This window comes from Urocampus carinirostris, chromosome 20 (assembly GCF_059441175.1).
Source record: "Urocampus carinirostris isolate Australia breed hairy pipefish chromosome 20, RoL_Ucar_1.0, whole genome shotgun sequence".
NCBI classification, from domain to species: Eukaryota; Metazoa; Chordata; class Actinopteri; order Syngnathiformes; family Syngnathidae; genus Urocampus; species Urocampus carinirostris.
This window is the reverse complement of record NC_142368.1, coordinates 5939506-5965565: the sequence shown is the minus strand read 5'-3', so window position 1 is coordinate 5965565 and position 26060 is coordinate 5939506. Positions and strand designations below refer to the sequence as shown.

At 37.5% G+C, this 26060-nt stretch overlaps 1 protein-coding gene across 1 annotated transcript; it reads left to right on the top strand.

The window, feature by feature from the left end:
• The first annotated feature begins 611 nt into the window (after positions 1–611).
• Positions 612–25585, top strand: gpcpd1 (glycerophosphocholine phosphodiesterase 1). Its single transcript, XM_088324796.1, has 20 exons — positions 612–909; positions 1692–1755; positions 4053–4143; positions 4228–4312; positions 7140–7215; positions 7718–7759; positions 10202–10325; positions 10396–10645; positions 10703–10865; positions 10937–11066; positions 13116–13170; positions 13251–13346; positions 13556–13630; positions 15103–15142; positions 15225–15283; positions 15349–15414; positions 15662–15798; positions 16948–17083; positions 17156–17316; positions 24591–25585. The coding sequence occupies exons 2-20, from the start codon at positions 1707–1709 to the stop codon at positions 24793–24795; spliced, it is 2040 nt and encodes a 679-aa protein (XP_088180922.1). The 5' UTR covers positions 612–909; positions 1692–1706; the 3' UTR covers positions 24796–25585.
• Positions 25586–26060: the final 475 nt, after the last annotated feature.

Sequence of the window (26060 nt, the reverse complement as noted above, 5' to 3'; positions counted from 1 at the left end):
AACATTGGGGCTTTTTAAAAGAACACTCAGCACTATTACGTCATGTAGGCAAGTTTTAAGACCACTAGCCATTATTATGTCACCCAGACACGTTTGAAGACAACTAAGCATTATTACGTCAACTGAGTCCAAAGTTTGCTTGTTCAATTGATAATAGCCAAAGTGATGTACACTTTACGACTGTAACATATGAACACAAACGCATCACTGTCACTGCGATTTGTTTTGGACCTTTACAGTAAAATACATTTAAAGTACAAGGCATTGATGTCTATACACGTACACATGGCACGTTTATCAAAAAAGGAGAATTTTAAAGCCCCGGCTTTGTTATCAAAATTGTTGATAAACTTTTCCTGCGCGAGGCGGTTTCATCTTGTTTACAAACGTAATCTTGCCAGACCCCGGAAAAGGTAAAAACTGCCGTTGTCAATGTTGCTTTCAAACTTAAAGAACCATTTCCGTCCTTTCTTCAGAGACTGCTAACTATAAAAACAATAGTTGCTGGTAAAATTGATCTGATATTATATCATCTGATAATTTTGAAATGTTTGATGATCGTTTACATAACACTACAATATAAGTAGGAGGGGTACTTTATTTTGAAACTACATCCGTTCAATCGTGGCAACTCTCTCTTCTGCTTCGCTGCTCATTTGTTTAGCTTAAGCGTTTGTTGGAGAAGCTGCTCGCTTGGATCTACTACCAAAATATCATATTCTTTAATATAATATTTAAAATTATATTTTTGAAACACAGTAAAAAATAACAATCCCGGCATATTTATTTGTTCTATGGCAATGGCTTGCGTAAGGATCGAGGCGAGGTTCACGACCACTCATAAAGATGTCTTTGTAACCTAGCTAACTGTCCTCAACTTCATCAACAACCTTCTTTCCTGTTTATAAGGTAATTAAATACACGAAAAAAAAATCGTTTTGAGAACTTTAATGAATTCATATGTTTAAAATAATGTATATTTTGTTTGGCTAGCATACCGTTTAGCGCCTTTACATCCGGGAATTTTTGCGGTTGGTTTTTAGGTTGTTTACGTAAAAATTGCCGAGTCAGCAATTATGTAAAATATTCAGCCATTTGTTTGATATTTCAGTAAAAATATTCCGTATGAAACTAGTTATTCTAAAAAATAAAAATTCAAACAGGATTTTGGGATCAAAGGGGTTTCATCATTTTGAAGACCCTCTTTGTAATGTATACCACCATATTCCTCGCAACTCTGAGTGATGTGCACAAAATAGATTATTTTTTGTTGTTATTCACCTATATTGACCTTATTAACCTTCTACTTAAGAAAGGTAATTAACGAGGTAAGAAGTTGACGTGAGATCTTTAATTGATTTAAATGCTTGAAATAACGTGACATTTGTCCGTTTAGTATACCATTTATTAAGAGTAAATCTGCATTTCTTTTGCAGTTTCTCTACAAAAATAGTGCTTACCCGGCAATTTTGTAAAATATGCTGTTGATAGATTTATATTTTTCTATTTTAATAAACACTACAAAATAGATCTTGTGCATCACTTCAAAGCAATGAAGTTCAAACAGGAATTTAGATCAAATGTATGTTTTTCATCATTTTCAAAGAGACTTGATGTAAGAATTATGACAGTTTCTTGCAACTATTTGAGTCACATACACAAAATAATTTCTTTTGTTTTCCCATGTTTAGTCAAGCCTGTCAACAATGGAACTCTGCCAATTGACCCTGACTGTCAGTGGAGAAACTTGTCCAGGTTTGTTCAACCCAACAGACACAAAAGCGAAACTCAAGTATTGTACTACTCACGTACTGTAAACTCTGCAGATTTATAGAGTCATATCATTTTATTTCGGCCAGTAATTATAAAGTCACATACTTTTTATTTTGAGCAATGTTTCTCAACAAATGTTTTCAACATGTGGTCATTTTTTCCCAGCCAAAATACGCACCACCAACACCCATGAGAAGGCAGTCTTTATAGTAGAACATCTTTATTGTCGCTTTGAGTGTGAATGAAATTCTAAGCTGCCACTTATAGCACATATAATTTAAAGTGACATAGAATTCAAAAAGTAGCATATAATTTAAAATTGGTGCAATTATCAATACAGAAAGCAATATCAAAACCCAGTCAGCAGCAACTGAGATAGCAGCGATCAATAAAAATATTCGTTCTTTACAGATAATTGGTTATTTACAGTGCAAATACAGATTACTTGATCCTACAAATAGGTGCAGTTGGGGTTTTCTTTATATTATACTATGCCCCCTCCCTTCAAATAAAAAAAGAAATATATCAATAAAGAATTAGAACTATATTCCATTGACAAACCATTTTGCTAATTTCCTATAGATTTTTTTCTTTTATCATACTGTATTTTAAAACTTTTTCTAGTCAAATGTGATATACAATATAATAGAATAGAATATACCTTTATTGTCATTTTATGTTCAACCCATTTTGTAACAATGACAATCAAAGTATATTCTATTCTATAGAATAGATAATGCTTGGCTTTAATAAGGGTTTGATTGTCCAAACTTAATTGCTGTTGTGAATTTATTAAGTATATTCAATTAGTGCTTGTTTGATTTTTTTTTTTTTTTTTTTAATTTCTGGAACACTAGGAAAAAATAAAGCTTAAATATAAATCACATCTACTTAAAACTGTTCAATTTAACTTGTATTTGGTGTAAATACAAAAGTTGAATTTACCAGAAGTATAGTTAAAAACATAAATAAATGATCTTTGAAAAAGAGTGTTGACTCTTGAATTGAATAGTCTTTATTATCATTGATATCAACGTTATGAAACATTCATATGCAACTAGATTAGACATGGCACTGCAGGGTAAACATGTAATAAAGACTTCAAAAAGAAAAATAAGATAAAAGACTGTCAGGATAAATGGGCAAAAAATATATATTTACAGTGCAATAATATTCAGCTGCAACAAAAAATATTTAGCAGCAACAACATTCTCTAAGTCATAAGATATATATTTTCAAAGTTATATGTGCTTGCTTTGTGTGGTGATGTTGGTCTTGTTTTTGGTACAAATAATTGATTAAATATATTTATTAGTTAGTGCTTTTTGATTTTTTTTTTCTGGAAAAGTATAAAAATAAATGAGATCTATTTACAATTGTATTTTTTTGGTGTAAATGTATCTAAAAATATCTGTTTAACTAGTAAATAAATTAAAATTATAGTTAGAAAAATAAATCAATGATCCCTAAAAAGAGTAATGATTATGATCGCTTAAAATATAATTTATCTAGTAAAAAAAAACCTGAAAAGTATTTAAAATAAGAAAAATAATAATAAGCAAGTTTATCTGTCATGGTAATAAGACCGTTAGAAATGTACATAGAAAATAAATAAATGATCCCTGAAACAAATTGATAATCATGATTTAGTTTTAATTTTTTTTTTTAATATGTTGAAAAATATTTGATATAAGAAAACATTATATTTGGCTAGAATATCTGTCATTGCTGCGGCACGGTGGATGAGTGGTTAGCGCGTTCGTGGCACAGTTTTGAGGTCATGGGATCAAATCCAACTACCAGCTTTTTCTGTGCGGCGTTTGCATGTTCTCCCCATTCCCGCTTGGGTTTCCTCCGGGCATTCCGGTTTCCTCCCACATTCCAAAAACATAATTTGGCAGGTTCATTGGCCGGTCCAAATTGTCCCTAATGAATTGTCTGTCCCAGTGTGCCCTGCGACTGGCTGGCAACCAGTTCAGGGTGACCCTTGCCCACTACCCGAAGATAGCTAGGATGGGCTCCAGCACTCCCGTGATCTTACTGAGGATAAGCAGTGCACATAATGGATGGGTATCTGTCATTGTTTTAAGAAGTGTTGTGATTACCCAATTACAAAAAAAATAGACTTTTAAATCCAAACTCACTAGTCTCAACATCTGACAACCACTGGGTATTAATCATATTTGTTGGAAAAGAGCTTTATAACCATCACTAAGTAATTGCGATGCTTGACTGCTCCGCGCCGTCTTAATACGAGTTCACTCCTGAATGTTCCTCAGGCGAGGTGATTGCCGTGGTCGGGAGCTGCGAATCCCTCGGTAGCTGGAGCTATCAAAGAGCGGTGGTCCTGAGAGCCACGAATGAAGAGGGGTTTGTGTAATCTTTTTTTCAAATACAGGAATCTCGACCTTTTTTTAAAAATTGATAATGACGGTTTTTTTTTTGCTCCTTCAGGAACTCATGGGCGACAACTGTCGCCGTCCCGGCAGGCGCCGAGATCAAGTACCGCTACTTCAAGGGCTTTTTTCTGGAGGCCAAGGTGAGTTGCCTTATTGAAAGGTCTCATGATTGTGAATTGGTGGGTTGGACAGATAAGGACACAAAGGAGACCCTGAATTTAGCTAGTTAACACTTATTTAAATGAATACTGAGCTGCTATTATAGTGTTATTACGGCTTAGCTTTAGAACAGGAAGTGAGAAGAAGATAGACTTTTGTGTGGAGTTATCAAAAACCTTGATGTTTCACAATGTCCGAGTTGCCATCAAAGGCCTTTTTGTTCCTCAAAGAAAAGCCTTAGTGTGAACATTAAACAAATGTGACTTAAAGGAAATAATATTGGCACAGCAAAAAAATCTAATCTTGTCCCCATTTGCAGAAATTGATGCTTATTTTAAGATTATTTTTTGTATTTTAGCCACCTCTGTGTGAAGATAAATTGTCTGATGTGGAAAATATCTTCATCAATTGATGTATTTTTCTTAGTTTAATTAGGAAATTCAAATCCAATTGCCATTCACCAAGTAAGATAACGCGACCGATTTTACAACAAACTTCCCAAGATTGTTTCATTTTATAGAAACGTTTTCTTGGGTCTTTCCTGTCGCATTTTCAGTTAATTTCCAGGGCGAGTTCCTCCTCGTGGCTCTCCTTAAGAAGGTGAAATTTATATTTTATACTATAGGGTTAAATAAAGTCTACTGATGGAACTGGCTAGATATTTTTTTGCCCTCATCTTAAATAAATAACTAAATTGCTTCCAAAAAGTAATAATCAGTTTAAGTGATCATTTTATTTTTAAAATGTTCCTATTTTATATGTTATTACAGGAATTAATATAGAAAAAAATAAAAAGTACCTAATGATATGCTACCGCTGCATCAGAATAAATGTTATTTTATTATAATATTCAGCAAAAATAATAAAGTGAGTAAAAATCAGGGGGGGGAAGTGTACTTTTTCATTTGTAGTCTTAAATTAGCTGTACTGTGAATACAACCTGTTCTCTTTTTACAAGCAAGTTTGTTTATTATACAAAGAGTATAGCCTATTTAGCCACTTGTACATTTTTCCAAGTGTTTTTTTTTTCTTTTGCCTGGAGCAATGAGTAACATGACTCTTAACACAGTTTTTGCTCCCATGACATTAAGCACAACCTAGGTTGTTTATCAACTAAAGAAGAATATCCTTTTTTTCTGTCTTCTATGAATCTCTGAACCATTCGCCCAAAAAAGTTGTCCTCGAAATGCTGACCTTCACCTTGTGTTGACTGGTTGTCAATTATTTAACTAATCTAGTTATAGCTGGATTGTGCGGGAAGAGATTTTTCTGTCTGTGCCAACATTACAGCCATAAAAAGCACTCGTGTTGATATAAAGCACACATGGATTTAAATGATGTTCATTTTTTTTTTTTTACTTGAAGAACCGAGGAGATGTTAGTACAGGGATAGAAAGACTACAAGCCGCGGGCGTGCCAAATTAAAATGATATAATAATGTATGTATATTCATTTATTGATATATATAAATTGTACAAATGTGTTGATTTGGTGCCACTCTTGGATCATGTGTCTTCTATCGATTAAAAATGACACATTTAAGGAAACAGTGATATGCTCCAGGCCAACATTCAAATAGCTTGCGAGGTGTTTTTATACTTCCTATTTATTTTCTTATGCGTGTTATTTATCAAGATTTTGAACAAATTCCATGTAATGAAAAAAAAATCTTTCTGATCTAGCACTGTTGTGTTTTGCAATTAACAAATACAGAAAAAAAATCTTAAGTAAACATGAAGATTACTACTTTTTTAAAAAAATTGTAAATAATTATTTTTTAGCTGCTATTTAGAAAAATACATACTGACGCTCCCCTACTTACGACCATTCAACTTACAAAAAACGGTAGATACGAAAAAAAAAAGTTTGATGCGGTGGAGAAAATGGTCGGAATGCTTATTTTTTTCGTCCACTCTCTACCATGGAGGAGGACCTCTTGAAGCTCATTTTCCAAAAGTAAGTTAAACTTAACTTTATTGATCTTTATAGCGCATATTATTTTATGAATCTTAGTACAAAACAATACAGGTTACTTATACAAGCCTTAAACATACTTATATAAACTTTAAACATACAAAATATAGCACTGAAGCAAATTACGGACAAATTCAACTTTCGTAAGTAGGGCAACGTCTGTATCTCAATTTTTTTTTACAATGAAAAAGGTGCAAAAGAAAAAAATGCCCCAAAAAATTATGTCCATGTATGTTAAAAATAATTTGAAAAATAGTTCCTGCATTAGCTTTTTTCATCTTGTATTGCTGAGGTATCGATTTTGAGTCTTATCGGCAGATACGAAAAAATCAAATCGCTTAGTTTTCGTCCTCCCGCTTCGGCCCCTCTGCCATTTCTTTTTTTTTCATTTTTATCTTTGTTTTTTACTTAGTGGAATGTTTACAATGACAACTTTTCCCTTTTTCTTCCTCCTGGCCTGGCTCAATGGCATTTTTTTTTGTTTTTGTCTTTTTTTTAAATTAGTGGAATGTAGATATTTTTGTTTAAATAGCAGCTGGTATATTAGAAAATAGGTCCTACATTAGGTTTTTTATCATGTACTGCTGATATTTCAGTCTTCTGACTATCGGCAGATACCGAAAAAAAATCACTTTTTTTCCTTCCGGTTCGGCCCCAGTGCACTCAGAAACCAACCCCCATGTTAGTATGTCCATGTTTCATCTTCTCTAACACTCCCCCTACCGTTTTCAGATCCAAGGTGAGGGGATGACTCAAAGAGCAGGGTGTTCAGTTTCACACGTGCTGTTTGCTTTCGAACTGTGACAAAACAACAACCAAACGTTGTTCTTTCAGAGTGCGGGAGAGCCCTGTCAAGTGATAGTCAATGTTTGGGAGAGCCATCATCATCCCCGCACCGTGAGCCCCACAGGTATTCCAACAGGTGCACTATGTGCTTGGCTTGGGCAAATCAACACCCCAAAAAGGAAATTTGAAATTATTATTCCCTTAAGAACATTCCGAATGTTAGCTTATCAAAAAGACGAGCGTGGAAAACTTTCTGGAATGAACTTGGTCACGCAGTAAACGCTGTAGTACTCGCTCGGGCTAACGAGTCGAATACTGCACTATGTTTGCTCTGGTAGACGAAGCTTGTTCTAGATTTGCTGACAGTATATAAACTTTAAGTAGTGTTTCATCAGAGCATAGTTTTTTGGGGGGAGATAAATATGCATTTGGTGGTGGTAGTTCTTCAAAAGGAAACACATTAAGCTCAGAGCATGAGCTTTAAAAGCAACGATCATTTAAATGACCATAAATGTCCATTTTGTAATACATTATTAAATTAATTTGCGCTAAATGGGAGGTGGTCTTGGTTGAGAGTGTGATGATGTTTCTATATGTCTTCTAATGCTGTTTTCATGAATATACAGCAACTCACATGAGTGTCGACGATGGGCAGTTTGGAATTCACAGTAAGTCCAATTTGTCTTTGTCACCAAATGTCTTTTTTTTAATTTATGAATTGGAAAGTAAACTACCGCGAAGAGGGAAAACTGTTTTCTACATGTAATATTTAATTCCATGACAAAATTGAAGCTAATTACCAAAAGCGAAGGAAGCGAATGTCGCTTATTTGATAACAGCATTAGCGAATAGCAAGGCTTGCATTAGCGCCACTGGGACCATCACAGTTTAGTAGTACAGACGCTCCCGTACTTACGAACATTCAAATTACGAAAAAACGGTACATATAAACAATTTTTTCAGGATGTCGAAAAATATCTGGACATTGCTGTCAGATTTTGTATTGTGTGCACCCTGAAGAAGAAATACAGCTTCTACTTCTTAGTTGGTGTGTATACATACTACGTGTACTGTATCTCTAGCGCGCTAAGAACCTTGACGTTTTTACTGTGTAATATCTCGTGCATCCATTCAATATGGTTGGTGTAAAGTGTAAAGAAGAGGGGGGCCATTTCTTTTGAAACGAAAGTGGAATAAGAAAGCTTGATGTGGTTGATAAAATGGTCGGAACGCTTTTTTGGGCCAGTTTTTACCACAGAGGAGTACCACTTGAAAAGCATCTTCCAAATGTAAGTTAAAGTTAACTTTATTTATCTTTACAGAGCATAATATTTTATGAAATTTTTATTATTTTAGTACAAAACAATACAGGATACTCATACAAGCCTTAAACATACAAAATATAGCACTGAAGCAACTTACGAACAAATTCAACTTACGAACTATCGTCCAGAACCTATGTCGTTCGTAAGTAGGGCAGCGTCTGTAACCTTAGAAAGGGCTGTTCAGATTCTTGTTTGTGTGAGTTTAATATTTGCACAAAAAAATATACCCTTTAAGCTATTTTGACAGTAATAATATTTGATCATAATTTGAGAGCGATAAAAAAGCAGGTTTTTTCAGCAATGATTAGAAGTATTCAGGGGCAGTAGACATTTTGTCTCGAAAGTTGTTTGGAAGTGGCATACTTACATTACGTGAGTTTTGGTCATGTAAGAAGGAATTATACATGTTTTTAATGTTTTTTTTTAATCCAACTTAATTTGGGACATTTGATTCCTTGAGCTGATTAGAGTGAGCATTAGCAACTTTCATTAAGGAAAGTTAATTTTGTTACACAGTTTTTAAGATGGTCACAGCATATTACAGATGTAGACACTCAATATGAGCGCAGGAGCAGAATCCTGAATGGACTGCTCATTAACGAGCTCTAATATCTGAGATTTGGGATGGCATTAGATAAAATTCGATGCATTATTTTTGCTGGAGTTGCGTTCCAAAAATAGTCCCACCATTATAAAGAGGAAGTGAGACGTTTATTGAAAAAAAATAGAATAAGAAAGCTTGATGCGGTTGAGAAGATGGTTGGAACATTTTTTTTTTTTTTTTGGGCAACTTTTCACCACGGAGGAGGACCTCTTGAAGCGCATCTTCCAAAAGTCAGTTAAACTCAACTTTTTTTTATCTTTATACAGCATTTTATTTTACGAAATGTTCATTTTTTCATACAAATCAATAAAGGTTGTGTAAACAGGCCTTAAACATACTTATATAAACCTTAAACATACAACGGGCGGCATTAGCTCGTCTTAGGATAAAGAGGTTCCAGGTTCGATTCTCGGCTCCTCCGTGTTATATGTCGAAGTGTCCTTGGGCAAGACACTGAATCCCTAATGCCCCCAATAAGCAGGTAGGCGCCTTGCATGGCTGACTCCCTATTGGTGTGTGAGTGTGTGTGTGATGGGTAAGTGTGAAGCACATTGTAAAGTGCTTTGGGAGGTCTTCATTGACTTGAAAAGCGCTGTATAAATGCAGATCATTTACAAAATATAGCACTGAAGGAAATAAATTCAACTTACGAACGATCGTCCGGAACCTCTCGTTAGTAAGCACGGCACTGTCTGTATCCACTTTACTACTGATGATATTTTGTCGCCATCATATGGACATCATTGTGAAACAAAAATGTGGCGTAAAAATGCTTTTACCTTCCTTTTAGCATGACTAAAAATCCAACTATGTTGGCGATAGAAAACATCTTCCTCTGCCTTTTGTGCTTTGAGTGTTTTGTTGGAGAAATTCAAAATTGAAAAATACATTTTCCTCGTACCTTATCCAGGTTTGTCAATCTGTTTTACATATGTGTGCAATTCCGACCACACTGTTATTGATGCACAGGCAGAAAAGGGGTGGGGCGACTCTTTAGCCAATCAGAACGCAGAACACGATAGACAATGAAAATCCGCAAAGAAAGGAAACCACGGAAAGTAAACCGTGATACAATAAGGGATTACTGTATTGTACTGTATTTATTCATATGTTTTGCCTGATACCAGGTTGGGACCTCCCCTAGTGGCCAACCCGAGTTACTGTGTTCTCTCACAACCCAGATGGGGTCAAAAATGTCGACATCGGCTGGCTCACATGCCAGACGGAGATCCGCCTACGTCTGCACTATTCCAAGACTTCCCCAGTGTCCATCACGAAGAAGAAATTCAAAAAGTCTCGCTTTAGGTATGCCGAATCCGAAAGCTGTTTTGTGTGAAAGAATTTCAGGCTAACTCACACCCGCTCATCCATTCAGGATCAAACTGATGCTAGAAGGAGTCGAGGAGGAGGATGAGGAGGACGAAGAAGGAGAAATTCCTCACAGCTTGTCGTCCCCGCACAAGGTTCCCACCACCCTGGAGTTTAGCATGATCAGCCCCAAATGCTACAAGTCGCGCCACTCGCAGCCCGAGTGCGGCTATGCCCTGGAGTCCTCGCAGTGGACCGAGTACAGCATCATCAGCATGGACCCTGACAACCTTGAGCTCACCTTTGAGTTTTTTGAGGTAACATCTAAGAAGAGGACGTCTTCAAAAGGTTTCTTCTAATCACGGGACTTGCAGGAGGATCTGAGCGAGCATGTGGTCCAAGGAGATGCTCTGCCGGGCCACGTGGGCACCGCCTGCCTCCTCTCCTCCACTTTCCTGGAGAGCGGCCGGGATCACGGCCTGGTCACGCTTCCCATCATGGGGCGCAACTCACGGCAGACCATCGGCAAAGTGCGAGGTAAAAAAATCCAGAAAAATGAAAGGTGGGACGACAAGGAGGAAGAATCTCAACTGTATGTTGGCTTGCAGTGGACTACCTGGTAATTCGACCCATCCCGGGGATTTACTGTGACATGAGCGCCACTTTCTCCAAGTACTGGAAGAAAGGAAGGTCTCTAAATGTGGGGCACCGGGGAGCAGGAAGCACACAGGCTGCCAAGTAAGTGCAGTGAGGACTAGAGAGAGGCGAGGCGGTTCATAGAATAGTAGTCATATGGGTCATGCTAGTATGCTGAAGTTCACTCTTTAATGATTGATTGAATGGTCTTTATTGTCATTATACAAGTATCACAAAATTGAAGGGATTCTCCCTTCAGTGCAATTAAAACAATTCAAAAGGAAAAACATGCAAAGGGATAAAAACGTTAAAAATCAATATATTAATGATATATAATAATTATGTGCATAATGAGTTTGGGATAATAGTTAATGCTTAAAAACAGAGCACCTTTTATTGCTCTCTTTTTAACAGCATTGCAAAAAAATATAAGTATATTTTTCCACAAGCCGTTAATTTTGCCTGTTTAAAATTGTGTTTTTGATATATTTTTAACTTACACAACCAAAATGATCCAATTTGGTGGGTAGCAATTTTTCACCCTTCTGAGTACCTGATATTTTTCTCATTATACTAATAATAATAATACAAAAAAAAGAAGTATCTTAGAATAAGAACATTGAGCGCTTTGGGAAGTCATTGACTTGAAAAGCGCTATATAAATGCAGATCATTTCATTTCAATATTGAAAATTTGCAAAATTCAAAGGATTTTTTTTTTTATCCTAATAAAAAAATCTATAAATTATGAATATTTTGTGCCATGTGCATTGCTAGATGACTACTTGAGAAACAACAAATAAGTAAAATAAGTATGAAAAAATAATGATTAAAACAAGAACTTTATTGCTCACATTGTGCACAATTTCAAAAATTATTTAATGCCATCTGCGTTGCAAGATAATGTCCTTTTTGAAGGATTTATTTTCATTTTAATAGAGAAAAGATCAAATAATGTGACTCAAGAAAGAAGTAAAAAATATAAATAAATGAAAATCAAACAAAACATATATCTAGATATTATCTAATCAAGTCATGTGTATTTAACATTTACCAAATATTTTTATAAGATTACAATTCGAAATAAAGAAAATGATTTAAAATGTACAACGGTTTTGGTACTAAGATATATATGTTTACCATATTCTTCCTTTGATTATGTAATGCTTTTTATAAAACAATTTTCCCGGCGTATATTGCAGCCTTGTTTGTTTCCAGAGGTTTTTCCTTTCTGTCAAGTCATGTTTATTTGTTACGCCCTTAATCACAAGGAGTCTCAAAGGGCTGCATAGACCACAGATTATTGCAAACTACAGACTATTGTTACACCATACCCTGATCTAAAACCTACATGAGGGCAAGGAAAAACTCAAAACCTCAACATGAGGTAAATGAAGAAACCTTGAGAAGGGACCGCACATGAGGTTATCCCCCTTCCAGGATGACCAGGCTGCAATAGATGTTGCAATAACAAATGATACGCATATATTGTCAACATAAAATATAGGTTATTCATATGCTATAGAATAGAAGTGTGTTTTAAGTCTAGATTTAAACATTTCCACTGAGGTAGTAGATTGAATCTCAGGGGGAAGAGCATTCCACAGGACTGGGGCCCAAATGGAGAATGCTCTCGAACCTGTGGATTTCTTCTTGGGTCTGGGGATCACTAGTAGACCAGCATTTCCAGAGCGAAGGCTCCGGACAGGAACATAGGGGGAAATTAAATCTGAAAGATATGAGAGAGTAAGTCCATGCATGATTTTGTATACTACCAACAGAACCTTAAAATCACATCTTAAGCTAACAGGGAGCCAATGCAGGGTTAGCTAAAATAGGGGTAATGTGATCAAACTTTCTTGTTTTAGTTAAAAGCCTTGCTGCAGCATTTTGTACCAGCTGAAGGCTCTTGATTTTGGACTTCGGGAGACCGGAGAGTAGTACATTACAGTCACTTCTTCAGTGAGTCAAATGCATACTCTATTGTGTTAAAGTCTCGTGATTAACACGGCCAGATTTGGCTTTTTCTTAGCACTTTTCAATTGCACTGTAATGAATGAAATATATCATATGTTTAGATAAGAAAATAGAATTTTGATTCCAAATGCCTCTCAGTACGCATCTTCTATCAATGCGCTTTCTCCGTTTTCAGATATCACAGAGTGCGAGAGAACACCATCGCTTCCTTTAGGAGCGCCGCCAAACACGTAGGTCTCGACGAAGGCATCGTGACTTTTTCTACCGCACGCCGTTAAAAACCAATCGCACGCTTTTGCCGAACATGCAGGGGGCCGCTTACGTGGAGTTCGACGTCCACCTCTCCAAGGACGCCGTACCCATCGTGTACCACGACCTTACGTGCTGCATCTCCACCAAGAAGAAGGTAACCGCCTCAGGTTGAAGTAACAAAGCACGATAGCAGCACATCGGGGGTGGTTTGCTATGACTATGTACAAAACAGCCTTGATCATGCCACGCACAATAAATGACACTGTGATTTTTACACAATGTGGGGCGGTATGCCTTTCAGGGGGTATAAAAAAACACACCATTATCTTGACTCGCTTATCTTTTCTACCTTTTTTTCCTTAGAAAAATGATCAGACTCTAGAGCTAATCGAGGTTCCTGTCAAGGATCTTACATTTGATCAGCTGCAGCTTCTCAAGGTAATATAACACCACATCTTTCCTCTTTAGCAAAAAATGTAGCTTATTTTAGGTATTTTCTTTAAACATGCTAGTTTTTACTTCTTTTTATAGTAAAGTAATACACTTTAGGCAGCACGGCGGCGCAGTGGTTAGCGTGTCCACGGCCCGGTTCTGAGGTCATGGGATCAAATCTTCCTGTGTGGAGTTTGTTTGTTCTCCCCGGGCTTGCGTGGTTTTCCTCCGAGCATTCCAGTTTCCTCCCACATTTCAAAAACATGCATGTCAGGTTGATTGGCCTGTCCAAATTGTCCCTAGGTGTGAATGAGCAAGTGAGTTGTCTGTCTCTGTGTGCCCTGCGACTGGCTGGCAACCAGGTCAGGGTGTCCCCTGCCCACTGCCCGAAGATGGCTGGGATGGGCTCCAGCACACCCCACAACCCTACAGAGGATAAGCGGTGCAGATAATTAATACTTAATGCTCAACAGAATGGTTGATATTATTTTGGTAATGTATAGGTTTAACATGATTTTGAGAAAAAGATAATAAATCTCCCGCTTCACCCCCCCTAATCCCAAAGGGGAAAAAAATTGAAAATAAGTTGGTTATAAATAATCAACTGTACTATCCGGTAACTTTGTCAAGTTTAATGCATATTTAATATGGAAATAAGTTTAAAAAAATGTAAATAAAGCTAAGATTTCTGCTCAGGGCTGAAATGTTGATGTCCTTATTATATTTTTGAAGCTCATTTAAGAAATGTTAAAGCCACCCACATAATAGAATTATATATATTTCTATATTTAATACATTTACAACACTGTGCAATTATGGTAAACACATTTTTGAAAAAATTATTAAAAAAGCAATTGAGATGAGATTAAAAAAGGCAATTGTCTTTCACTGTCTCTCTCTCTCTCTGTGTTTATTTCTGTCTTTTTTTTTCTTGTTGTTTTTATTTTTGCTTTCTTTTATTACTTTCTTTCCTCCTCTTCGGTTTTCCCTTTTCTTTTTTTATTGGTTTCACTCTTTTAACTCCCTTTCTTTGTCTTTCTCTGTCCCTCATTTTCTGTCTTTCTCTTTCCTTTATTTCTTTTCCTTTTTTCTGATTTTCTTTCTGCCATTGTTTTTCTTTCGCTTTTTCCCCGTCCTTTTTTCTTTTTTTCTGTTCTCCGCTTTTCTCTTCCTCTCTTTTTCTTTCTGTCTACTTTTCTGTCTTAAATCCACCCACCCTATAACCGACGTTAATTTCTTTGCCATTATCTGCCCTACAAATATAATAAGAATTGATTTCCAATTTCTATTGACACATTCTAAAAATTCTCTTTTACTTTTATGTCCAATCTTTTTCTATGCAAATCCTTCATTTATTATTATTACACTGCACTTTTGAAAGTACAAAGGCCAAAATTAAATTCCACGACACATTTGTGAAATTGCTGTGCAGTTCCCAATCCGTTCAGTGATAAAAATGTGTTTGCTTGTTCACACAGCTGGCTCATGTCACGGCCATGAAGCAAAGCGATCCCAAAGGTCAGTTTTCCTTTCCATGAGCTGATACAAAAATGAAACCAACAGAAAAAAGATGACTGAGCGTTTTTTTTTTTTGTTTCAGACGTGTTGGATGATGAGGATGAGATTGATGAGCATCAGCCTTTTCCTTCGCTTTCACAGGTAAGACCACAAAAAAAAACCAATAAACATATGTAATACTTCTCTTGGCTTTTTCTTCTCTGCAGCTCTTCCAGGCTCTGCCAGAACATGTGGGCTTCAACATCGAGCTCAAATGGATCTGTCAGATGAAGGTGACGAGCCTCAAAAAAAGAAAACAAAGACAGCTGATTATTCGGAAAATGTTTAAATGACTTTGCGATAATGCAGCTCTTAGATTATGTGTTACAATGATAATTTTCTGGACCTATGGGTTTTTATGAGAGTGCATGTGTTTTGGCTTGTCATTGAATTTAATAGGTTTTTTTTTTAAACTACACTCTAGGGTTTGCGATATAATTCACACTGGAGCTTTAAGTCTCTTTGTTGGTATTCCAACAGGACGGGTCATGGGAAGGGAACATGTCATCCTACTTCAATATGAACAAGTTCATCGACATCATTTTGTCTTGTGTTCTGCGCGAAGCGGGCAAGCGACGCGTTGTCTTCTCTTGCTTCGACCCCGATGTCTGTTCCATGTAAGTTTACATACAACATAAGACATAAACGACGAAAATTAATGAAATTTACGTGCAAATGTTGTTTAATTCCTTTTAAAATCGAAAATCACTTCGAAATTGCAATACTGGTCATTTTCCTCATGCTGAGGTTTTTGAGCTTTTCCTTGCCCTCGTGTAGGTTTTAGATCAGGGGATGGTGTCATAATAGTCTGTAGTTTGGATTAGTATGTGGTCTGTGCAGCCCTTTGAGACTCCTTGTGATTATCACAAATAAACATGACTTGAATTAAATAACAACAATTAACTGTGTTAACTAAAAAGCTACCCTCAATGATCTACCTAGTTTTATTTTCATATGATTAATTTCACTTGACTACAGTAATCTTACAAAAACAAACCTTCAATTAATCCTAACTTGATAGTGCTACCTTTTAAATAAAAGCAATCATTTTCATAAATTTCTTGAAAGTTTTACTCTGCAAATTTGAAAATTTGCGTCGCAGCAGTAGTGCTAGCATTAGCGACTAGCGGCTACCCATCAACTGTAGTTAGTTGCAAGGAGCCGTTTTATTAAATTTCTTGAAACTTCTTATTCAGCAAACATATTAATTAGCGTTTCATTCGTAATGCTAACAACTTGCCTCAGCCCATTAGCCATGGATGCAGACACAGCCATTATGCTAGCATTACTCTTAAATTAAAATATTCATAAAACATTTGTGGCTAAATGATTTTTTTTAAGTGAAATAAAAAAAAAAATTTAAATATCAAAATTGTCAATGTTTTTGCTACATTAGCAGCTATCAAGTTTAAAACTAACTACATTATACTAGCTTACACTAATTTGAATACATTTTATTAGCTTAACTGGTTTAAATTTACTGATTTAAAATTTAAAAAAGGCAGAGGCTTGAACCAGCAACCTTCAAGTCTCGGGGCGGGGGCCATACCCCCAAGGCCACCAGGCTTAATGAATGAATGAATTTAATTTCAAAAGGCATTAAAAAGTATTTAAAAGACTTGTATTTAACTTGTCTTAAGCTGTTGGAAACAACAAACCTCACAATACTAGTGAGGAAAAAGCATGCAATAAACTGATGGATGGATAACCAAATAGTGTCTGTACGATATGATCATACTGTATTTCTGCCTTTGCTTTTCCCTCAGGGTACGCCGCAAACAGAACAAGTACCCCATTCTTTTCCTGACTCAGGGCGTCTCCGTTAAGTACCCAGAGCTGATGGACATCCGCTCCCAGACCACAGAGATCGCCATGAGCTTCGCCCAGAGCGAAAACATCCTAGTACGAAGCCCTCATTTTGTTTCATTCGACACGAACGCAATTCGCTAAACGTCAGTAAACATGTCCCCCTAGGGCATCAGCGCTCACACGGAGGAGCTGCTGACCAACACCAGCCTCATCGCGGAGGCGCATGGAAAAGGCCTGGTGGTGTTCAGTTGGGGCGACGACAACAACGAGCACGAGAATAGGAGGAAGCTGAGGGAGCAGGGCATTGACGGACTCATTTATGACCGGTAAGGATTACATTTTTATTAGTATGGGTATTATGGCCACAAAGTAATATCTACATTTTATCAGAACGCCTGGACCAGGGGTTACCAACCTCTTTGAAACTGAGGGCTACTTTATTGTTGCTGATAATTGGGAAAGGCCACCAGTTTAATATGCATTTATAAAATAACCACTTATCACTTTTTTACTACAGACGCTCCCCTACTTACGACCATTCGGCTTACGTAAAACGGTAGATACGAACAATTTTTTCATGATGTCGAAACATATCCGGACATTGCTGTAAGTTAGATTTTGTATTGTGTGCACCTTTTTACGTGTAGAGCACAGTACTGTTGTGCATCCACCCCGAAAAAGAAATCCGGCTTCTACTTCCTGGTGTGTGTGTAATCAGAAAAACGTGTACTGTATTGCTAGTGCGCTAAGAACTTTACGTTTTTATTGTTTAATATCTCGTGCATCCATTCGCTATGGTTGGTGTAAAGTTTAAAGAAGAGGCGAGCCGTTTAATTTGAAACGAAAGTGGAATAAGAAAGCTTGATGCGGTTGAGAAAATGGTCGAAATGCTTTTTTTCGGCCACTTTTTACCACGGAGGAGGACCTCTTGAAGCACATCTCCCAATAGTAATTTAAACCTCACTTTATTTATCTTTATAGACTTCTTATTTAATCTTATTTAACATGTCATGTTTCTTATTTAATGAAATTTTTTTATTTTTTAGTACAAAACAATACAAGTTACTTATATAAACCTTAAACATACAAAATATAGCACTGAAGCAACTTACGAACAAATTCAACTTACAAACGATCGTCTTGACTCGTTCGTAGGTCGGGCAGCGTCTGTATGTCATTATTATGTTGTTCATCGTTCAGTTATCCCTTCGCCAACTTGGTCGTAGGGTACCATTTTCTGTGGTTTGGGCAAGTACAGCCTGATGGCGCTCTTCCCTCTCAAGCTGTTTTTTGGAGTAGGGGTTTGCTCCCCTACATGAAACGGGAGACGCCTCCTGATTTGACTCAGATACAGCACCTTCATCATCTGCTCGCTGTTGTTTTTAGGTGTAAAGCGTCATCCCGCTCGGCAGGCGCGAGTGTAGCACAATACTGGTACTAGATCCTGCTTTTTGTTCCGAAATGAAGAGCAGGCCTTAAGATTGTACATGAGACAGAGGATTAAAATATACATGGGGCGGCAGTAGCTCATGAGGTAGAGCGCTCGTCTTGGGATCAAAAGGTCGCAGGTACGATTCCTGGAGTTATATGTCGAAGTGTCCTTGGGCAGGACACTGAATCCCTAATGCCCCTGATAGCAGGTAGTTGCCTTGCATGGCTGACGCTGTTAGTTTGTGTAAAAGGGAAAGTGTGAAGCACATTGTAAAGCACTTTGGGAGGTCTTAATTGACTTGAAAAGCGCTATATAAATGCGGTATTTTTAGAACATTTACATCATGCCATTTAAAAATAAAAGTTCCTAGAAAACCACTATGCTCCACCACTGATGAGCTAGAACCATTGTGCAGGCTGCTCAAGTGTTCTTAAGGGGAACCACCTTGGTGACCCCTGGTCTGGACGATTAAGACTTTTTAGTAATGGACTTTGAACAATAAGCCCCGCCCCTAAACCATTTATCTAACGATTCATTCAAAATAAATCCCAATGTACAAAAAAAATTCCGACAAGATTAACTGATTTTAAGTTAGTTTTAATGCATATGTTCCTATCAGTTCATGGAAACAATGTGACTTTTTTTGTTTATTTTTGCAATAAATCATTTAATTTACAATTTTTTAGCTAACATGAAAAATGCACTTTTTTACATATTACTCATATATATTCATATCATCTAGCTAATTTTCAAATAACTAGTCATATTAATTTGATCAATTAATACTTCAATTCTAGTTTTTTTAAAATAGCAAAGCGTGCTAAAATGCAATTCACCAGTAATTCTTTAATGATCAGGTCATTTCATCTGACTCCTAAATTCATCAATTACAATATTTAGCATGTATCAATTTTCTTAAACTAATCGATCAAATGTATTTGTGTATTTAATTTATTTAATTTACTGCTCTAGCCATTTCTCATGTACACAATTTGTCCTCATTAGTGTAGCGAGTCAAAGTGTCCTTAAAAGCTGCTGGCTCAGCAATTTGTACTTGTTTCACTTATGCCCTCCCAGCTAGTTGTTTTTCCTGTCCCAAAACAAATCTTCATTCTCGTCAAAGCAGAGCGAAAAAGAAGCACCCGCGAGTTTTTATATGTTCTGCTTCTGCCACGTGTTAACTCCTTGTTTTTTTTTCTCCCCACCCACCAGAATTACAGATGGCCCCCTGCCAAATTCTGAGTCGAGTTCCTCAGATTGCTGTAAAGTCTCTCTATGTCATTTTTTTAATGCTTGGGGTGTTTAGACCTTTGAGCTTCCGACATTCCGCAATGATAACGCCAGACAGTTGACTTGTCATCTACTCCGTATTTATAAACATTTCAACTGCCCGGACTTATTATTACGGTAGCCTTTACGAACCTTGGCATGGGAGCGGGTTGCTTCAAAAGTGGCTTTTGCATGAGGGCGCTTGGCATGTCGGACGCGGTTTCACCATGAAAGCCGAGGGGCCACAAACAAAGGCCCCTGAGGCAACGCTTTAAACAGAAACCGCTGTCGCATCGAGCTTCTTCAAACGTTATGCCTCTGCAGAGCTAACATCAAAATGCATGGGAATCCTACGTATGTGTATTTAACATGTCGAGTTGTAAAAACACAGTAGAACAAGCACTCGGTGTGGATCTTACGGTGTGCGAGTCGCCGAGGGGTTAAGAACTGTGGTCCTTAACTGGATTACAGCGTTTCTTTGAAAGCTTAAGAGCTCATCAGCCTTCTGCCTCGCCATTTGGGATGCTTACGTATCAGACCACACTAAAAGAAGTGTAGCTCTATGTGCGGGACTATATGTTGGGGGGAGCTACTGTGTTGGTGTTTTCTCATGCATGTCGACTTCGGAGTTGTTGCCAGTCCCAACGGGTCTGTAACACTAGGTGAGTTTTCCTGTATCTGGGTACCAAAAAGGCCAAATACTTTATCACGGCCACAATTGCAGTGGTCGCTGCCATTATCAAAGATGATCATGAATTGATGTGGCCCGGTATCAACCTGATACCAATACACCGTGTCGGTACTTGCCCAGTCTTAAAAAATACACAATTCAAAAGTCTCCTGGTGTATAATACGATTTTTTCACTTTATTCCGGACCGAAAGTAATGCTCACCTATACCAATTTCCCATATCGTTAATTCTCTCTACCTGTCTATCTACCCTGGTCATATCCCTCGAGAGGGGTGACCGACACCAAAACAAACACATACAAAAACAAAGAACATTTTAAAAAAGGGAAAACGTAGCAAAAAACACACAAAAATGTTTGGACCATGGCCAACCCAAATGCCCAAACACCCTAAAAAGTTAAGCACCTCGGCACCCAAGTTGGTCATGCTTTCGTCCCTCCAGATAAAATGGGACACCAGAAAGCGGCCATGTCCCTCGTGTCAGGGTGACACAACACACTCTTCTGTTCAACAGTAGGGCCCGACAGCTTTAACTGGTTTACCCCTGCCGCATCATACGGGTGCCTTGCCTATCCCTTAGAACAAGTCTAAACATCCCACTATCCTTTCACAACACCTCTCCACTGATTCCTATTACCAACAAGAGCTCTAGCTTTCACTATTTTTAGTCCTCTTTCCTGCAGTGCACTCATAACCCCATGCATCCACGTCAATCGCGGCCTTCTTCTTGGTCTCCTTTTGTTTACTTCTGCTCTGTAGATCCTCTCCAACAGTCGCTCCACATCCATCCTCTCCATGTTTCCAAACCAACCGAGTACTCTCTTATCCACACGCTTGCTCAGTTCCACTACTACTCCAGTTCTGTCTCCCACAATTTCATTTCTCAATCTATCTAATCTTGTCACTCCTAACATACCGTATTTTCCGCACTATAGGGCGCACCGGGTTATAGGGCGCACCCCCCAAAAATAGTTTTTGGTCCTATATCTTCCATAGATAAGGATTATAAGGCGCTACAATGGGAACGTCGACAAAACAGTCAGATAGTTCAGTCCAACTTATTACCCCCTTAACATTCCCAAAGCTTGCAAAGAAGCAAATACATGTCGTAGACACGTGCGGATGCGGTGTCCGTACGATGTCACTCAAATGCATCGTTTCAAATATCATTCGGAAGGTTAAAGTCTTGGGATTCAAGAAATGCCAACCATTCCTTAGTTTCTATTTTCTTTTTCGCTCGCAACTTTACTGTGCATATGACAATAAACACTTGGAATTGAGTTTAATTCACTCAACTCATCACAGCAACATCAAGATCGTTCTAAAACAAGATACCGGGAAAATATAAAGCCGCATAGCTCACCTAAGTTCTCACGTTCAATAATGATACGCAACCGTGGTCTTCTTATAACCGTGAGTGTAGTAAATCCAGGAGAGTAAAATATTTACAAATACAGACTAATGAAACATGTTTCTTTATGGCGTAGTTTAGCAAGCTTGCTATTCAATTATCTTTTTCGGCCAATTGCAGGGTTTGTTTTGGCCCTCTAGCCTAACCGAGGCTCCGAATAACTTCAGCCAATAGCGATTGATTCAACTAATGATTGACACATCTTTTTCGGCCAATTGCAGGGTTTGTTATGGCCCTCTAGCCTATCCGAGGCTCCGAATAACTTCAGCCAATAGCGATCGATTTAACGGATGATTGACACATCTTTTTCGGCCAATTGCAGGGTTTGTTTCGGCCCTCTAGCCTATCCGAGGCTCCGAATAACTTTAGCCAATAGCGATCGATTCAAATGATGATTGACACATTGGTTAGCCAATGAAACGCCGGTATATAAATCCCAGCATACACCGCGGACTACTCCACGTTCGGGGGAAAATCGAGTCGGCGGCTGTTGCGTAAGTTGCGAGACCTTGCGATTTAATATTGATCCATATATAAGGCGCACTGTATTATAAGGCGCATGGTCAGCTTTTGAAAAAAATTAAGACTTTTAGGTGCGCCTTATAGTGCGGAAAATACGGTACTCATCAAACACTTCATCTCAAAAACATTTAATTTCCTTCTCAAATCTGCGTTCAGGCTCCAAGTCTCTGCACCGAACAACACAGTCGGCACAATCACACTCTCATACAGTCCTCTCACCAACTGCAGCCACATCACAACCCAAGTACCTAAAGCTTTCAACTTCTTCCAGCACCTGTCCATGCAACCTGATTTCTAACGTCATGCCCACTCCATCACGTGAACACCTTATCACCTTACTCTTCCTAACATTCACACATAACTTGCGCCTATCACACACTCTTCCAAACTCCATTACCAACCTTCTCAATCTTTCCTCGATAGATAAAATTCCCTCCAGAACAACGACCTATTGATCCGAAAAGGAAACTTGTATTCTTGTTGACCTGTAATATGTGAATGACATGTATATTTTCCAGAAAACCTCAGAGTACAATGAATTTCAGAGAAATTCTTATGTGCAAAAGAATTCACGGCAACAATTGCAGGTGCTAATACAAGTTTCAAAAGTCATCACAGGTTGTTATGGCTTAGCATCAGCCTGATACCAAGACATGTTATTGATACTTGCCTATTTCTAATACCAACCCAAAACATAACAATTCAGGTGGCCTTATTATTGTTAAGTTTAACAAAATAGTTTTTGTAAAGATGTTTGATACCAACTTGTTTTACACTGATACAAGTATCTAAAGTCATCAGAGGTTGATATGGGGAATTATCAGCCTGATACCAACATATGTTATTGGTACTTGCCTATTCTTAATAACAAACAAAAACATAACAATACAGATGCATTATTATTATTAAGTTTTTGCCCATTTTTCACAATGAAGTATTGTACTTAACGGCCACCTCTAAGACAAGGACCTATTGATTTTTAATGCCACAATTTTCCCACCCTGATACCTGTATTCACTGATAACAAGTGCCAATACTGTTAGTTCGTGTGATACTTAAAATTCCTCACAAACATACCTATTGATCCGAACAGAAACATCTGCCTGTATTATATAAAAGAGTTTATAAAGTACATTTTTGCGGAAAAACTTGGTCTCATAAATTATGAAAATATCATGAAGGACAAGTATCAGCTCTTGGTCCAGATTCCATACAAGTTTCGCTTCTCATCAATGGTATCAACCTAAAAATAATACTTGATATTGGTACTTGCCCTTTGATAATTTAAAAAACACAATTATAATCCTTTTTGTAAGTTTATTACAATAGTAAATAATATATTTGATACCACTCTTTCCCAGACAGTACTCACTGATGTTGACAATGGATACTATTATGCAGATAATACCGATTGTTGTTGTTGTTTTTATAATGCAGACCCCACAAACCCCTAAAAAAAGACATATTGATCAAAAAATTAAAAAAGAGTTTTTTTTTTCTCCTATAAAATTCGCATTGGGTAAAAAACAACACACGCGCCGTATGATATTTTAAAAGAAAATGTTGATGTTTAAATCGAGTTTCAAGAGCCACAATCACAGGAGCTGATACCAGTATTGACAGCCATAGTGGGAAATATTAGGTCCTGGTATCAACGTGAGAACAATGTATGGTATCGGTACTCGCCCATTTCTTCTTTTTTTTTTTTTTTTTTTTTTTAAACATGTTTTCATTGACAAATCCTCAAAATGAGGTGACTTGGACTAAATGACTTTAAAAAAAACAAAGGTTAGTTAAAATATTGTGAAATGACATCTGACCCCTTTAGTGTTACCTGCGGTGTTCCGCAGGGTTCAGTACTTGGTCCCCTTCTTTTCAGCATTTACATGCTTCCATTAGGTGATATTATTCGCAAGTATGATATCAGTTTTCATTGCTACGCTGATGACACTCGACTATATCTTCCAATGGAGGAATCTGCTGCACCAAACTGAGGAAATTTGGAGGCCTGCCTCACTGAGATGAAAATAAGGACGTCACTCAACTTCTTGCGCCTTAAAATTTGCAACTATTTTTTACCAAAAGACAGTCGGGATTAAATGAATGCCGGTTTTTGAGTAAAATACCAGCATGAGCATTCTGATTGCCTCGTGGTCATTTGTATTTTGCAACTTATTGTTTAGCTGAATGCAAACCGAGCATAAACGGAACGCGTGCATCAAGCTCAAAGCATCAAAGTTTTATGTATTTTTTTACGAATTCATTCATTTCTCCAGGATCTGCGACGAGCAAGCGGAGCAGCCCGACATTTTCCAAGTGGAGGAGCAACACTCCCTGCGAGAGGTTATAACAGAGGAGACCCTCAAGAGTCCCGCCTGCTCCTGCTACTCCATCCCGTGCTCCACGGCGCCGTGCGCCGGCGTCAAAGGCCGGGCCTGCAGCGGCAGCGCCGAGTCAGATTCCGGCCTCAGCTCCTCGTAGCTCGCAAAGAAAGGGATCCTGTGTTTTCGAGTATCCTCTTTTGGAGCACCTCCATCTTAGCGCACAAGGCGGCAATCGCACATATCTCATAGTAGGGGCGGTGGTCAAATGTGAAGCAGGGATATTGGTGTCTGTTTTGTTTGTTTTTCTTTGGCTAATGTAGCACTTCAAATTCACTGTGTTTCAATTCACCTGTGCAAAAAAGTCGATATTTTACAGTAGGCCTTAAAATCAGAACTTCTGTAATAAATACTCGCAACGGTTACTAGAAAATATACCGTAAAGCAGGGTCTGCAATAAATGAGAAAATATGTGCCATTATTTTACATTGATTTTATGCATGAAGCCATTTAGCAGTGAGGGATATTTCTATACAAGAGTGACCAAGGTGTTTTTAGCCTAGCTTTTGTTTGCTTTTATTAATTTGCTGGTGAGAAGATTCCTCAGGTGGCCTATTAAAATTCTTGGGGAAGTGGAGGTGATAATTACGCGGCACGAGAATGATAAAAATCTAAAGTGTCACGTTTTAAGCATAGCAGGAAATAAGTGTGGTGCTCAATTGGTTCCTCTCCGGATTTAACTCTGCATCATGGTAAATTGAATTCTGAGTATTTTATGTGGGAGACTGTTATCTTTTTTGCCTTCTGTTACATTTTTCGCACATGACTGTATTCATGCTTAGCATCAGTAACCGTGCATGTGTATATCGAATGTGAAATTGAGACTTGTTGCAACAGGGTGTAAACAAGTGTTGTAAATCTCGATATTAAATAAAGAGGCAGGATGAAAATGTTTTGTTTTATTTTTCTTGCAAAGCTTCTTAATGATGAGCAATTTGTATTCTACAAGCTACTATACTTTAGCAAATATGAGACATGAAGGGTTTAATTTTTTTTTTCAAGTGCATAAGCAATTATTTATATTGCCTGATTTTAAATTGAATTGTTTTCTATTGTCATTGATATATACGTTGTGAAACATTGTATGCAACGAGATTGGACATGACACGCCAGGGTGAACGTGTAATAGAGAAAAAGTTGAGATTATCAGAATAAAAGGCAGAAAAACATATTTACAACGCAGTGCGTAGAGCCTGGCCCGAGATGTTATAATAGTGCAATATTCTTGAATAAGAGAGGATAGTGCCTCGTTGTTCAATGAAAAATGCAGGAACATTTAGCAACGAAAAAAACTAATAAGTCACAAGATATTTGTGTTCAGTTTTGTGCAATAGTATATATTTTCACAGTTTATTTTGGCAGCAG

Excerpts from the sequence above, each read along its gene's own strand:
- gpcpd1 (XM_088324796.1), top strand. The coding sequence starts at position 1,707 with ATGGAACTCTGCCAATTGACCCTGACTGTCAGTGGAGAAACTTGTCCA. Across the intron at positions 1,756-4,052 it reads CAGTGGAGAAACTTGTCCAG|GCGAGGTGATTGCCGTGGTC; the intron begins GTTTGTTCAACC and ends AATGTTCCTCAG. Across the intron at positions 17,317-24,590 it reads GACGGACTCATTTATGACCG|GATCTGCGACGAGCAAGCGG; the intron begins GTAAGGATTACA and ends TCATTTCTCCAG.